We start from the raw sequence: 16,848 nt of genomic DNA, 5'->3' as shown, positions 1-16,848 counted from the left end.
CAGATCCATTTTAAGAAAGTATAAGATTCAGGCTTCTTTTATGTCAAGAGAAGGGAAAATAGGAGGGGCTTTTTTTTTTTTTAATTCAAGCCCCAGGCAGAATTCCTCTAATAATTAGCTTGTCTAAAGCCGGAGCCATGAGAACAATACAGGTTTGAACAAGTGGAGTCAGAGACAGCATTTCGCTGGTTCTTAATCATCCAGCGTCCTTCAACTGGAAACTATCATTCACGAAATGTCAGCTGGATTTAAAGGATATTACCATTACTTTTCACTATTTGTATAAAATACGAGAACATAGGTTCTGAATATTGACTCATAGTGCGCCTGGATGAGTGGATGGTGTGGTATTTGTAATCCTCTAAGAAGGAGGGGTGTTTGAAAGGAGAGAAATTCGAGCTGATTGACATTTGCCAAGGATAATTATCATGTCTTACAATTTAAGAACTTGAAGATACCTCAATAAAAATATATGTCAGGCTATAAATCACTTCCTGCTAACCCTTATCTGGCGAAGGTCCACACCATTTGCTGCCTTGTAAAAACAGAAACACAGCTGTCAGCGGACTCCCTTCCTTCTGCAGATCACTTTTACCTCCTCTAGCTGCTGTATCTTGTTGAACTGAAAGCTTCAAGGAAATGAAAAGTATTTCCTTATATTCGTATGTTGGCCAAACCCATGCTATTCAAATATATAAAGTTACCTAGTATCTTTTTCATCTAAAACTAAGATTGTACTTTAAATCGGGGGTGGGGAACCTTTTTTCTGCCAAAGGCCATTTGGGTATTCATAACGTCATTCTCCGGCCATACAAAATTACCAGCTAAAAATTAGCCAAACAATTAACTCACCCCTGATGCGTTGGCAGGGCCAAACATTCCCCACCCCTGCATTTAGTCCTCTAATGTAAACCTTCATTTATCTCATTCTTTTATTCCTCTTACAATTCTCCAAATACCAGGTCATCAAACTGGTTAAGTATTTTGGAATAGGAATGTCATAGTCCCACTTTCACTCTCACTCCAGTTTTTTCCCCTAAAAAATCCTCATTGAAAAAATACTTTATATAAAGTGACATACTGAATAAATAGCCACCTCTTGAGAAATAAAGTTGCAAAGTAAGCAGACTTTCTTTGGCTTTCTTATGCATAGCTCTTTTGTACGCTAGCCACTGGCTGTAGCTTTTACATTTTCTCCTATAAAAATTTTGGTATGCTATAACATATCACAAGTAATATTGTATATTGTAAAGAAGACTGGTGGGCTTTGAATTTAAATTGGTCCAAATTCAATTTATTATAGTAGCTTTCGTATATACCTGTTGGGAATTTTATTCAACTACTATTGAAAAGAGAAGCAAAATTGTCCACCTCTTATTGAGATAAACAGCATTTTCGTTATAGGCCTTTGGTAGGCGTGGTTATTTGATATAGATTTACAGCTCAGGTGGCCATGTATAGGCCTTGCTATTATATTTTTAGTGCCTTTTAAATTCAGAAAAGTTTTAATGTAAATTCCAATATAGTGGGAAGGCCAGGTAGCAGTGAAGGGATTTTATCTTAAAAGCAAGACCAGGAGAGGTGATCATTATGTAACTAGATAATGGGAATTATGTAGTTCAGATCAATGCAATGAAAATATGAATGGAAATTACTTGGGACTAGCATCTCTTTTTCTTCTGGCATCTCCAAGATGGTAGAATGAGCAAAGGCAGGCAAGTTTCATTGTAGTCACATGAAAACAACTGTATATAATTAAAGCCAACTTTATTTTATGTTGTTCTTATCCCCTCTTTTAAAAATAATTTTTAATGGTATTTATTTAAATAAATTATAAATAAATCATATTTACCAAGGTCTAAGCAAGGCTATCTTCTGCAGGTAAAAAGTTAGCTCCAAAATCAGTTAGTTGAGCAGATGTCAATTTCTTAGAGGTTACAAAAAGATAGTTTCTTCTCAGAATGAACTTCCTGAAGAGCTGGTATATAATTTGACAACTCAACACTATGAGATAGCATGAACTTCATTTTATCCCTTAGGTACCAAGGACAGCCAATAACTTAGATTTTTCTGAAATTCAAAAGATGTATATAAATGTGTATGAATTATTTTTCCTTATTTTAAAAGTGTTATGTGTACATTACCAACAATTTAAAAATAAAAATAAAAATGAATATATAAAATAAAAGCATGAATACACCTCTTCATCCCAATTCCCAAAAGATACTATAAGCTGATTTAGTTTTGTGTATACATCTATATCTATAAAAGTATACACACAACTTCTTTTAAAAATCATGGTATACTTATTCTTTATTGTTTTTAACTATACATTGTGAACATTTTTTGCAGGACAGTAGATCTAGCTTTCCATATCCCATTCCATTGGATAATGGATTTCCTTATTGATGGATTAGGTTATTGTTGTGGGTTTGTTTGTTTGTTTCTAGCTACAGGTCTTATAGTGAACATATATCTGCCTACTTGTTTAAGAATGACTATAGGATAGTACCCTAGAGTTTATATTTCCAGGTCAAAGGGTATGTACTTATAACATTTTGATTATGTTGTCAAATAACCCTTCAAATAAGAATAAATTTATAAGCCTGCTATCAGCATATGAAAGGTCTTTTTTCTACATCTTCAATGGCATAGTTGCTTGTTTATGATCTGGAGAACATAAGTTATAAATTATAAATCTCAAGGTTATTTATATTTTTCATTTCTGGCTTCCATAAATCATTTTCAAAAATTGGTCCTACTCATACAACTTAACAAAAAGAAGATTAACAATCCAATTTTTAAAAATGGGCAAAGGACCTAAAATAGACACTTGTCGAAAGAGGACATTAAAAAATGCCAAGAGACATATGAAAACATGCTCAAAGTCACTAATCATCTGAGAGATGCAAATCAAAACGACAATGAAATACCTTCTCACACCTGTCAGAATGGCTGGTGAGGATGTGGAGAAAAAGAAACCCTCTTACACTGCTGGTAGGAATGCAGACTGGTGCAGCCACTGTGGAGAACAGTATGCAGTTTCCTTAAAAAATTAAAAATGGAACTCCCATTTGACCCAGTAATCCCACTTCTAGGAATATATCCAAAGAAATCAGAAACACCAATTAGAAAGGACATATGCACCCTATGTTCATAGCAGCATACAATAGCTAAGATTTGGAAACAGCTTAAATGCCCATCACAGATGAGTGTATTAGAAAGCTGTGGTACATCTACACAATGGAACACTACGCTGTAGTAAAAAAGAAGGAACTCTTACCATTTGCTACAACATGGATGGACCTGGAGAGCATCATGCTAAGTGAAATAAGCCAGTCAGAAAAAGATAAATATCACATGATCTCATTCACTTGTGGAATATAATGAACAATGTAAACTGATGAACAAAAATAGAGTCAGAGACAGAGAAGTGTCAATCAGATGCTCAAACCTCAGAGGGGAGGTAGGGGAGGTTGGGGGTAAGGACGAGAGATCAACCAAAGGACTTGTATGCACTCACATAAACCTAACCAACAAACAGACACAGACACCGGGGGGGGGGGGGGGGGGGGGAGGGGGGGGATGTGAGGGCATGAGTGGGGGATGGGGGAAGGTAATGGGGGGATAAGGACACATATATAATCCTATATAATAAAAGGCTAATATGCAAATCAACCAAACAGCAGAACGACTGGTGGCAGATGCTTAACACAGGAGCTACCCCCTAGTGGTCAGTGCACTTCCACAGGAGGAGTGCCACTCAGCCACAAGCAGGCTCTTAAGCCATCAGTCAGACATCCCCCGAGGGCTCCTGGACTTCTAAAGGGCTCAGGTCAGGCTGAGGGAACCCTGCTCCCCCTCCAGTGCACGAATGTTGTACACTGGTCTCTAGTACCGGAAGGAAGGAAGGAAGGAAGGAAGGAAGGAAGGAAGGAAGGAAGGAAGGAAGGAAGGAAGGAAGGAAGGAAGGAAGGAAGGAATGTTATTTGCAGATTTTTAATATTTCCTACAACTTTTGTGATATCATAGTATGTTAGTATAGTTTTGGTAATATTATTATACTTAAAATCCTTTTTTTCTTGAAATATTAATGTTTATTGCACGTAATATTTAAGATCGTTTTTCTTGAATAATTGGTGTTTACTGCATGTAACATAATTGTATTTAAAATCATTTTATCATTAGAAAAAAAAGAATAAAGAAAAAAGAAAACATTAAAAAAAAAAAAAAAGAGGAAAAAAATTGGTCCTTTTAGTACTTTCCTTTTATTGCTTCCAAATCTGTTCAGATATGGAATGTGATAATCAAGACAAGACAATCCCTTTTTGTTATTACAGATGTGAGATATCTTTTAAGGAATTTATCATCTGTTGCCAAATACTTCTCATGTTGAATATTTCTCATCTAACCAGTCAAGTCAGAATATTCACTTCAAAAGCTTGCTCTTTCAAGTAGAAGTTCAAGGACAGCTTTGAACCTGTCATGCTCCTTGTTGAAATTTATATATGATCACTTTTGAAAATACCCCTTGAGTTTTATTGAGCACCTAACACTGGTTGTAATGGGGGTTGAACAATAATGTAGAGCATATAAAAGGAAACTTTATTATGTTAACAATATCTGAGCTTTATTTATTTATTGCTTGCTTTTTTGCAGGTGGATTCACCAATGAACTTGAAGCATCCCCATGACTTAGTCATATTAATGAGACAAGAATCAACAGTTAACTACCTCAAAGAACTGGAGGTGAGGCAAGTGGGCATGCAATATGCAACTGAAACTTGTTGCATTTCATAAAAGTTATTGTGAATGTAGAAACATTCAAACCTGTAAAGGATTTTTGTTTTTTTGAGCCAAACTGTCAATTGTTGGGAAGCAGAATCTCAAAGGATTGAGATAGTGCTCCAGAGAATGACATTTTTTAACCTATTTTTATACATTTTAATCAAAGGAGGAGACATAGGTGGGTTACTTGAAATCCATTGATGATGAGTAGAGAGGCTGGAGAAAGCAAAGGAGGTGGGATTGGATAAAGAGTAGAATGATAGACACTTAATTCTTTTTACTTAGATGGTACAGGATAGTTAGCAGTCAACAATTAACATAATAACAATAAAGGAATTTGTTGTATCTGTCCTGGCACCGAGAACATTTGGCTGTGCCCTGAGGGGTCCAGAAAAAGGGAAGTTACAAGTTACCGTGACTTTCAATAATATGTTATCTTAGATGCAAAAAGATAATAAGCTCAGTTAAGGTAAAGATTGACCTTGTCAGGGAAGATACCAGCCTACGAATTAATTATCACCATAACTGCTTTTAGTTAAAGTTTAATTTCAGATCATCCTTGTGGTTACTTTAGAGTTTAGAGTTTGCAAGATGGCCATGTAGACCTTCCCTGAGCTTGCCAATATATAATTTATCAGGCTTCATGCTTGGAAGCTTGATCTGTTTTTAAAAAACACAGTGTTCAAAAGATTCAGAGGTACAGAAAATACTTTTTATTTTCAGATGCATAGGCACATTGTATATGTTTAATGCTATCCCATTTTTTAGGGGTCATCCTATATAGTAAAAGGGTAATATGCAAATGGACCCTAACTGTGGAATGACTGGGAACAACTGGTCACTATGACATGCAGTGACCACAGGGGGAGCTCCGCTCAGCCACAAGCCAGGCTGATGGCTATGAGCGCAGTGGTGGTGGTAAACTCTCCCACCTCCTCAGCAGTGCTAAGGATGTCTGACTAACAGCTTAGGCCTGGGGGAGTGGGCCTAAGCCAGCAGGTGGACATCCCCCCAAGGAGAGGGCACAGGCCAGGCTGAGGCACCCCCCGAGTACATGAATTTTCTTGCACCAGGCCTCTAGTTATGACATAATATAAAGAGAAAGAGCCTTAAATTAGAGTATATACAGGAGGGAATGCCATTCACCACGTCAGTGAAAATACAAATGAGAAATGTTGAATCCACTAATTATTGGTTAAGGCATGTTAGACTCTTTTGTCATGTTCAGGAGAAGGTAAAAGAAACTGAATAAATTAAAATCCTGTTGGAAAATTTATGGTCAAACATTAAAAAACTTAAGAATATTGACATATTCTTAAGTTTTTTAATGTTTGACCAAAAGTAAGTCTAGGTAAACCACCATGTAATTTGTTTTTCAATATAATTGGTTTTCTGATCATTAGTATTTTATCTTTTGTTTTAAAAGATTCTTCTGACCCGACCAGTGTTGCTAAGTGGTTGAGCATCCACATATTGAAAATATATTTATTCTCATTAATGATTGAGTAGTTAAGATAGTCTATATTTTTTTGAAGTATATTGGTCAATTTTGTATTGGCAAAAAATAGACCCCAAATCTCAGTGCTATTCTCACCTATCTAGAGAAGCTTATTAATGTCAACTAAATTAATTGAGGACATATTCAAAATTCTTGTCTTCGTAAAAGATTCTCAGGCTTCTTCAGTACATTAAATTCTCCTTTCTCCTACGTGGAATCTCGATGGAAATATTAGAAAAATCCATTGTGTTATTTTTTTCTCAACAGAAGCAATTAGTTGCTCAAAAAATTCACATAGAAGAGAATGAGGACAGAGACACAGGACTGGAACAAAGACATAATAAAGAAGATCCAGACTGCATCAAAGCCAAGGTGCCCTTAGGGGACCTGGATCTGTATGATGGCACATACATAACTTTGGAGAGCAAAGACATCAGGTAAAGCCATTCTCTTCCCTCCCCCCAAATTATGTTTTCTTGAACAGTTCTTTCTCAAAGCAATAAATTATTTCTAAATGTGAATAAACTTCAATCACAGATAAGTTTATTGAAATTTGCAAGTTCAAAGTACATACTACTGAAATTTGCAAGTTCAAAGTACATACTATTTACGACAGCAGTAAATTGAACAATGTATAGCAAAAGAAATACAAATGACTGATAAGCATGTAGAAAACATATTTCTCAGTAATGATCAAGTACGTACAAATTAAAACATTTAGATAGTTTTCGTCTATAAAAATAGGGAGAGGCTATCAACAGAAATGTAAATTGGTTTGATATTTCTAGAAAGAATTTAGCAGTGTTATATTAGTTTTTAAAAAGTCCCTGACCTTAACATTCTCTCACCAGCCTGTTTTCTCTCTCACTGTTGATTTATCTCCTTTAATCTGAACTCCCAAAATGTTTGACTCTAACAACACTGAAAACGTTATGAATGTTGAGTAATACTGGTTGAAAAGTTGAAATGTTTTGAGAATATAGTTCAATTAGGGAAAAATTGAACATTTCTTCACCTTTTATTCATTGCTTCTTGCTTCTTGATTTTAGCCCTGAAGATTATATAGATACAGAATCTCCTGTCCCTCCAGAGCCTGAGCAACCTGATTGCACTAAAATTCTAGAACTTCCATATAGTATACATGCTTTTCAGCACTTGCGAGTAAGTAGAGAGCTGTGGGACTTTTTTTTTTTTTAATGAATTTTTAGAAATGTAGTCTCTTGTTTATAAATACTCTTTTTCTTTTCCTTTCACATAGCTTTATAATTTTACAAACATCTTGTATTTCTTAAAATTCCTTCAAAATAAATGTTATTAGATACCAAATTATAGTCTTTTATAATCTCCTTTTTCAATTTTTATTCTTCAGGGTGTACAAGAGAGAGTTAATCTTTCTGCACCTCTGTTATCTAAAGAAGATCCAATCTTCACATATTTATCTAAACGATTAGGAAGGAATATAGATGACATTGGTCACCTCATTCATGAAGGCCTACAGAAGGTAAGTCATCACTGACTGAAGAGCCAGGAAACTTTGTGTGAACGGAAGATATTTTACTCTCAGGATACACCTGCCGAGCTTGTTTCTATCTAGACAGTGGTTTTAAATTAGGTTACATTAATAGAAACTGTAAAGTTTAAAGCTAAAGAAAAACATTGGTAATCCTGTGCCATTAACCAGGAAGGAATGCTAAAAAGATGTATTTAAACTAATTCATAAAATAAAATTATATACTAATATAAGCAACAGAGCTTATAGGTTTGAGTATGTATTTTGAATGTGAAAGAAAATTTAATTTTCGAGTCTTTGCTATATCTCCACATAATACATAGATCATCACTATTTTCTGATCATGAAAAAGAATCACCACCAACAATAAAGTCTTCTTGTAATTTTTTCTTTTAAGGGATCATCTACTTCAAAAAATGAAACAGAAAATTGTGCTACAGGAAGGACCCTAGACTTTAAATGTATCAGTTAGGATAACTTGTGGGAATTAGAAAATGCTTTTTGCTCTTCTCTATGCCCAAAGGGTGCATTAAAATGTAGGATCGTTCCTCAGCATTATTATGGTGGTATTAAATAAAATGTATAATTGCAACATTTATATACATATAGTTTATTCACAAACATTGTATATTTGTATGGATTATTCAAATACATTGTATATTATATATATATGATTATTTTGTTGCTAAGTTACCACCTTCATCTTATTTTTCTGAAAATAATGTAAAATATTGCATTCCCAGAACTCGATGAGTGAGTAATAAGGGAAACTGGCCTAGATTTAAAATATCCTCAGTAGTTCAAGAGAGAGATGAAGATGGTTTGGACTAGAATGATTAGTTTGGGAAATGAAGGAACTATTTCAGGAAGTGTTTAAAAGTTTAGAATCTGATGAATTTGAACAGGGAATGAGGGAAAAAGAGGAATCAAAGATAATTTCTCAACTTTTGACTTGAGCAACTTGAAGGAGGAGCAGGGTGGGGATGAGAGAAGTGAAGATAGAGTTCTGTTTTGGCCTTGTTGATTTTGAAATACCTGTATAAGCTGGAATTTCAAAAGGGTGTCTAGAAGAATGTGATTCTAAGAGTCAAGAGAAAAAAGTGTTCCAATTAAGGAAGGAGTAATTAACAGTGCTATGTGAATATTTATAAATTTGGGGAGAGATTTTATAAGAAATCTTATAGAAAGATTTTTCTTGAAGATTTATTTTTCATAATATGTAGAATATTCTGCTTATCCTGATGTTTTGAGAAATTCATGTAGAATTTAAATTAATCTTTTTGTTCCAGTTTACAATATGAAGTATGAAAATAAGAGATAAAAATCAAAGTATTTGATTATTTTAAGGAAAATTTTCTCAAAAGGCTATTGAAAAAGAGACTTAATCTCAAGTCATAAGTCAATTATGAAAGAATATAGTAACCTTTAACTGACTGCATATAGTGCTCAAGTCTTTAGTTACATCACTTGAAAATCATACATTTCTTTGAAGATAGAATATATAGTCTGATTAATACATAATTATATTTAGTTTTAATCTTAAAAATAAAATAATTGGTCCTTGTAAAAAATGAGATTATATTTTAATAGATTATATTAAAAATCTATGAAGTAAAATTTATAATTTAAAAACTTAGATAAAATTACTGTTTTATTTTTATTTTTTTTAAATATATTTTATTGATTTTTTACAGAGAGGAAGGGAGAGAAATAGAGAGATAGAGAGCCAGAAACGTCGATGAGAGAGAAACATCGACCAGCTGCCTCCTGCACACCCCCCACCGGGGATGTGCCCGCAACCAACGTACATGCCCCTGACCGGAATCGAACCTGGGACCTTTCAGTCCACAGACCGACGCTCTACCACTGAGCCAAACTGGCTTCGGCAAAATTACTGTTTTATAATATATTCTTTTGGATTTTTATTTTCACACATTTGTATAATTAAAACTATTTTCATAGGATAAATTGCTAATAGTGGAATTATAGAGTTGAAAGGTTACCACATTCTTAAGGCCTTTTACATACATGTTGTCAAATTGTCCCCCAGAAATACTAGACTGTACTAACCTAACATTTCTACAGTTAATGTCTGAACTTAATATACAGTGTAGCCAGTATTGGCATTTTTTTTTAATCTTTATCAATTTTTTAATATATATTTTCTATTAATTTCAGAGAGGAAGGGAGAGGGAGAAATAGAAACATTAATGATGAAAGAAAATTATTGATCAGCTGCCTCCTGCATATCTCCTACTGGGGATCGAGCCTGCAGCCTGGGCATGTGCCCTGACTCGCAGTCATGACCTCCTGGTTCATAGATCGATGCTCAACCACTGAGCCACATTGGCTGGGCATTCTTTGCCAGTTTTTTTTTTTTAAAGAAACTTGTATCTTTTTAATTTCTATTTTTGTTGTTGTTGTTGTTGTTAAGTTTTATATCATTTAACCTGCCAATTAGCCATTGTTTCATATCTTTTAACTGTCATTTTGGACCATGATCTCTTATTTGTTAGTTGGTTTGTTTGTTTGTTTGTTTGTTTGTTTTGACTGTTTAGATCTTTTATGAGCTCCTTAAAATAAAAAAGAACTTCTTTTTACGTTGACAAAATAATACACTTATTATAAATGTATTATAGTGTGAAGGCTTAAATTAGGTTCTGAGCACAAAAGAGAAAATGACAAATATTCAGCATATGCCTGTCATTTGATAACATATGTACCTCCACTCAGATATTAAGTAAATAGGAAACTTTAAAATATGTTAATTTCAGAAATTTCATGGGAAAGCAACTGATTCCTGAAATAAGGAAGACCCATTAAATTGTGGCCAATTGGTGGGCTTTTCAGCTTTGTTTCCTCCTTAGAGTAATAGCCCGTAGTTGTATGGTCTCTGTGAGATCACACCTAATGCACTTGCACAACTGGTGGTCAGGAGGCTCTCCTGACAGGTGCAGTTTATTTTTACTTTGTCTCGTGCTTTATCTCTACTGTAAGTCTTGCTCTTCATTTTAAATTTCAGAAGAGACAGTAGTAAAGGTGCTCATTTGGAACATTCTGAGTTCAGAAACTGCCTTGAGTTATGTCTTATTGTCATTTTATTTGTTTAATCTCTAGAACTCTTCCTCATGGGTACTGTATAACATGGCTTCATTTTACTGGAGAATAAAGAATGAGCCATATCAGGTAGTGGAATGTGCCATGCGAGCACTTCACTTTTCTTCCAGGTAAGTTTCCTCCCCTTCTCTACCTTGCATTTTCCGTATAACTTGGGCTCTTAAAGAAACAAAACGTAAGAAAACAATAAGAAAGAGAAAACAATAAGAAGCATTGTGTTATACTCTCCTTTATTCCTGTTCAAAAAAATTAGTCCCATCACAAAAAAATGACTAATTTCAAAGACTTCAAAGCAATAATAGTATAATATACTTCTGATTTCCATTAGAGAAAAATATATATAATGTAGATTCCTCTGATTCACTTGAGACTTGAATGCAAGGACTTTGGAGACATTATCATAGATTAAATGTATTTAGCCTCCATAGATAAGGCCTAAATACATGTTAAAATCACAAAATGTCTTTCAGACCTTTCCCCTCTCCCCCAGACCTTATTTTTGCAGTAAAAATCATAATTATCAGATTGAGTAAGCACTATCAAGTATGTAAGAATGAAACATTACGATTTTGTTAAATTGTTTTCTCATCTATAAGTATACTGAAAGTTATGCCCCTAAGCTCAATAACTTTTAATGTAATTTCCCTTGTTGGGAAGTTGTGGATCACATGCTTCTTTCCTAACGTCTGATTACTCTCTCCTCTTTTAGGCACAATAAAGACATTGCCCTGGTCAACTTGGCGAATGTGCTGCACAGAGCACACTTCTCTGCTGATGCTGCTGTTGTGGTCCACGCAGCGCTGGACGACAGTGACTTCTTCACCAGCTATTACACGTTGGGAAATATATATGCAGTAAATACAACTTTTTGTTTTCATGAGCCAAATCAGTTGCTGTTTTCTTTCCAATAAAAAATACCTTTTCCGCCCTAACCGGTTTGGCTCAGTGGGTAGAGCGCCAGCCTGCGGACTGAAGGGTTCCGGGTTCGATTCCGATCAAGGGCATGTTTCCTGGTTGCGGGCTCATCCCAGCAGGGGGTATACAGGAGGCAGCTGATCGATGTTTCTCTCTCATCGATGTTTCTGGCTCTCTATCCCTTTCCCTTCCTCTCTGTAAAAAAAAAAAATCAATAAAAAAATATATTTTTTAATAAAATACCTTTTCCTTTTCTCTTTTGGTCCAAATAAGGGAAAGGGGATGGAAATTAATTAGGCAGGAAATCTCAACACAATAATGTATCATAATTGTCCCAGCCTTTTGACAAAAAGAAAAATAATTAAATTGATAGGAATATTAAATTTCTGCAGAGCACACCTCTTAAGATAGCAATACTTCCCAATTAAGCATGCTATATACATGCTATAGTATGTTTTTATGTTGTGGATATTTGGCCACTGATCAAAATAATACTAATTATAGAGTGAGATAGAGGGGTGACCTCATAAATTGTTAGGGGGTTTGGATAGACGCAAACAGGCGGTGGCTAATGTTTTTCCCGTGTGTGTGTGTGTGTGTGTGTGTGTGTGTGTGTGTGTGTTTGCTTTTGTCTCTTCAGATGCTTGGGGAGTATAACCACTCCGTGCTCTGTTATGACCACGCTTTGCAGGCCAGACCTGGGTTTGAGCAAGCTGTAAAGAGGAAGCATGCTGTCCTGTGTCAGCAAAAACTCGAGCAGAAATTGGAAGCTCAACATAGGTAATTGGGAGAAAAATGTCCCTGAAGCACTGGCACCAGAGAACCTTAGCTTAGACCTGTGGATGGTGCTCTCAGTGTTAATTTTTTCATTAGAATTAAGAAAAACATCTTATCACTACTGCTAGTTGTATCCCTTTTCTCCAAATCCAGCATGTTTAGTACAATTTGGTGGTTGCATAGAGGGATCTCTTGATTAGCATGGATTTTAGAACTAGAGAATGTTTGCAACAAATGCTATCATTTTAGAACTTTACAGTTGGATCATCATTACTTTTGTGAAGTCGGAGATGCTGCTGGATAATCAGTAATTCTACTATTTAAGTATTTTTACCCTTATATACACTATCTGTGAAGTCACTTGCACATCCTGTGATCTTTTCTCCCCTTTGACTCCTAGGGGTGAGCTATTGTTATGTTAGTTAAGTGAGGTTGAGAGACCCGCATTTTAATCAGAAGTGTGTAAATTGTACAGTAATGGAATTCTGTTGCACTTGGTCCTCGCAGTATACTTAATAAAAGTATTTGATTCAATAGATTATAGGGCCAGCTAAGAAACATCCCATAACTTAGAAGTGAATTGTTTATCACATATAGAATCAGCCTTAATGTTTTAATTCTACTTTGATTATTAGAGAATTAAATGGCGATTTAGAATTCATTCAACTTTTATATTTGCTTATTTTGCGGTCTGTTTAGAGCATATTGTAGTGAGAAGGAAAGAATGACAGCTTGCTTGTTTATACCTGGCTTCTATTACTCCTGATTGATCTTTCCCTGGCTGAGCTTCTTCCAAGATTGTGCTGTTAAGAATCGAATTGGTTCTTTCTTATACAATCTGTACAGCTCCTAAATCTCCATATATTACAATGTAATAGGTAATAAGATTTTTGTCACTAAATATAATCAGGCAGCTGATTTTATACCAGGTGGTAGAGAATATTCATTTCTAAAGCAAAATTTCTGTGGTTTATTCCAAGTTCTATAAACCAAGGAGATAGTATGTGAGAACAAGGTAGAGTGTCCCTTACCCTTAAGCTTGTCTTCAGGAAAAATCAAAGGGAGATTCCAGAAAGGCTTTGGCAGTCAGTGGAACTAACAAAACTTCGTGGAGGGAAACAGAATTGTTAAATATGTAAAAGTTAATTGTATATTGTTATGCAACTTTTTTGGCACCTGACAAGTCCAACACACCATTTATTTAATGTCAAGGTAGTGTTATTTAAGGGGAGAGTTTTGCATCCACCTTTTTGCCCCTAAGTTTAATAAAACAATATCATCTATTTAGCCTCATTATTCTTGAACTTTGTGGTACAGTGATTGTACATTAAAAGAAAAAAAAATACCTTGGCAATTATTACTGAGAACCAGAAAATCTATGCATATAAGTGGGTTTAAAATTCACAGTTTTAAACCTCGGTAACTTTTTCCTGGTGTTAAATGTTAAGATCCCTCCAGCGAACACTGAATGAGTTGAAAGAATATCAAAAGCAGCATGACCACTACCTGAGACAGCAGGAGATCCTGGAAAAACATAAGCTGATTCAAGAAGAGCAAATCCTAAGAAATATCATCCATGAGACACAGATGGCAAAAGAGGCACAATTAGGTAAGTACTGACTCTAAGTAATTGGAGACAGGTTAGGAAGTTCACTTTACTTCCGTAACTTTTATAAAGCAGTATAAAGTTGTGCTTATGACTTCCTTTGATCTTAAAGTCTAGCATCATCATAGCAGGTACACCAGCAGCAGGTCAGGGGAGCTGGTTTGGTCCCTGTACCTTTTTAAAATTCACATTTAAAGTAAAAGTGAAACTTTTTAGATCCTAGTCTTAACAATGGTTGTTTACCCTCTATGGCTTACGTTGATACTTCTCCAACTTTAATATGCATGTCAGTCTCCTGGAGAGCTTGTTAAAATGCAGGTTCTGATTTAGAAGGTCTGAGAAGGGGGCTGAGTCGGTATTTCTAATGAGCTCCCATTTGATGCCAGTCGCTGCTGGTCTGAAAACACTGCAATTGGAGCCTACCCCAAGTAAAATAAACCAGACACACCTTAGAAACTAAGTATCCACCCGCTTCAGTCCACACTGGCAACAAGGCTAAATAAATACCTTTTTTTTTTCTTTTTTTCTTTTCTTTTTTTCTCCCTTGAAAACAAATATTTCATTTAGAAGTAAGATTTTAGGTTAGAATTTGGCTCCAGGAGAAATTCTTAATTTGGATCAGTAGATGAATTTTAGGGAATTTTGAAATTCTCCCCAGAATTATATTTAGAATTGTGTTTGTGCATAATTTTTTTTTTTTTTTTCTGGGAAGAGGGTATAGAACTCTCTTTAAAATCTCTTAGAGTCTGTGGTTCCACTGGTCTAAGAGAACTTGGGTTGGCAGGAGGTCAGTGATTTGGTTGTATCCAAAATGTTTCATGTCTGATTAAACCCTAAGAGAGCAGATCTCACAGCTTGACACCAAAGAATAAGTTAATAGAATTCCTTATATTACACCTTTCTCCCTTGATAAATATATTGGTCTACAAAGCCTCTTTTTAAAAATTTTTTTGTTTTATTATTTAAAGTATTACATATAATAGTACATATACCTCCTATTTCCCCCCCATGGACCTTCCCCGACTAAGCCTCTTAACGTTTGAATCTTAGCAGTGATCATTTACAGTTCATTTTATATTCCATCTAAAAAATATTCTTTGCTATTATGTTTGGTCCTTGGGATTATTTCTTCCTCAGTTTGAACTGAAGTGCAACCAGAGCTCTTATGTATAAATTTGAAGCAGGATTATGAAATATATAAAGCAAATTCTCTCCAGAGAGATGGCCAAAGTCTCTTAAAGCAAAATAGTAAATAGATTTTACCATTATAAGATGTAATTGCCGTGATTATCTAGTGGAGCCCCTTTGATTTGTAGATGGAACAGGCGAGGCTTCTTTAGAATGATTTAATTTAATGAACCATTAATTAGTGTTTCTCTGTATAAGTTCCTCCTGTGTAAGTACTCTGCCAGGCTCTGAAGAATATAGAGTTGGAACTAAATGTTTTAGACTCAGAAAATCATGTTGGCGTTGCTGATCTTTTTCATCTATTTAATTTTCTTTCTTATTCCAGGAAATCATCAGATATGCCGTCTGGTCAACCAGCAGCATACTTTACATTGCCAGTGGGACCTGCCTGTGCGCTACCATCGTGGAGACATCTTTGAAAACGTGGATTATGTTCAGGTCTTTTTCTTGTTCTCTTCTGGAGTAACATTGTTTCTCCCCCTCCCCCCTTCTTGATTCTTTGTATATTTGATCTCTAAAATTTATGACTCTCATTTAAGGTTTTGAGTATCTGTTATGTTTATGAAATCAGATTTTATAAAAAGTGCTCAGTTCCTCCATGAATGATATTTCTATTTGCCAAAAGAATATGTATCATATTCATTCCCTTTCCCCATGTCTTTTGTACACTATCCCATCGTGGTCCCATTCTCTTATCTAACAAGATTTTAGAAATACAAAGTCTTCTGAGACTATCAGACATTGTTTTACTTTGCTCTGGAGGAAGTCTATATATATTTGGAATTGGTTATACAATAGTCTATAATTCCTAGGAGATATCTATATTAAAATCTTAAGATCCTTCCTGAAGTCCCCTTGCCTCTACCCATAGAACACTAATTTTATAGAGTAGTTATATTTTAGTCTAGGTAGAGGGTATGCAATAATGAACCAAACCTCAAAATCATTAATCTTTAAACCTGAAAGAGACTAAATCATAGAAAGGAAATGAAGGGAATATGTAACACCTTAATCAATAAAGAAATTTATAAAAAATAAAAAGAGGAGGAGGAGGAGGAGAAAATAAAGGGAAGGAGCACAAATCAATAGCATAATTGATTGAAAGTTGCTAACTGGGCATTATCTATGAGAGAATATTGTTGGGGCATAGTTCTGAGAATTAAAAGATCTGATTGCTTTATTACCCACCTACTTTCTGATTTCCTACTAATTTTCCATATATAATAAATGTTTTTAATTAAATCTTAGTCACAACTCCTTTTCTGCTTCCAATTGATTAAACTTTTCATTTTCTAGTTTGGTGAAGATTCATCAACCTCCAGTATGATGTCTGTGAACTTTGATGTTCAGACAAATCAGAGTGATGTCAGCAATTTGGCCAAGTCTCCTCCTGTAGCCCATTCTGTTCTCTGGATCTGGGGCAGGGACTCTAATGCATATAGGGTAAGT

The 16,848-nt window shown here is 35.0% G+C and overlaps 1 protein-coding gene across 1 annotated transcript in view; it reads left to right on the top strand.

Moving 5' to 3' along the window:
• The window catches only part of TTC17 (tetratricopeptide repeat domain 17), a 73,596-nt gene that overhangs the window by 12,807 nt on the left and 43,941 nt on the right, over nucleotides 1–16,848 (top strand). Inside the window, exons 2-11 of the mRNA XM_084894000.1 lie at nucleotides 4,660–4,749; nucleotides 6,554–6,723; nucleotides 7,336–7,447; nucleotides 7,656–7,787; nucleotides 10,914–11,023; nucleotides 11,623–11,767; nucleotides 12,469–12,608; nucleotides 14,054–14,214; nucleotides 15,725–15,837; nucleotides 16,696–16,842. Of these exons, the coding sequence (XP_084750126.1) occupies nucleotides 4,660–4,749; nucleotides 6,554–6,723; nucleotides 7,336–7,447; nucleotides 7,656–7,787; nucleotides 10,914–11,023; nucleotides 11,623–11,767; nucleotides 12,469–12,608; nucleotides 14,054–14,214; nucleotides 15,725–15,837; nucleotides 16,696–16,842 (1,320 nt within the window). The remainder of the gene's footprint in view (nucleotides 1–4,659; nucleotides 4,750–6,553; nucleotides 6,724–7,335; nucleotides 7,448–7,655; nucleotides 7,788–10,913; nucleotides 11,024–11,622; nucleotides 11,768–12,468; nucleotides 12,609–14,053; nucleotides 14,215–15,724; nucleotides 15,838–16,695; nucleotides 16,843–16,848) is intronic.

The sequence above is a fragment of the Pipistrellus hanaki genome (assembly GCF_964339955.1).
Source record: "Pipistrellus hanaki genome assembly, chromosome: 9".
Taxonomy (NCBI): Eukaryota; Metazoa; Chordata; class Mammalia; order Chiroptera; family Vespertilionidae; genus Pipistrellus; species Pipistrellus hanaki.
Note: the sequence above shows the minus strand (reverse complement) of the source record. Positions and strands in the feature narration are given on the sequence as shown.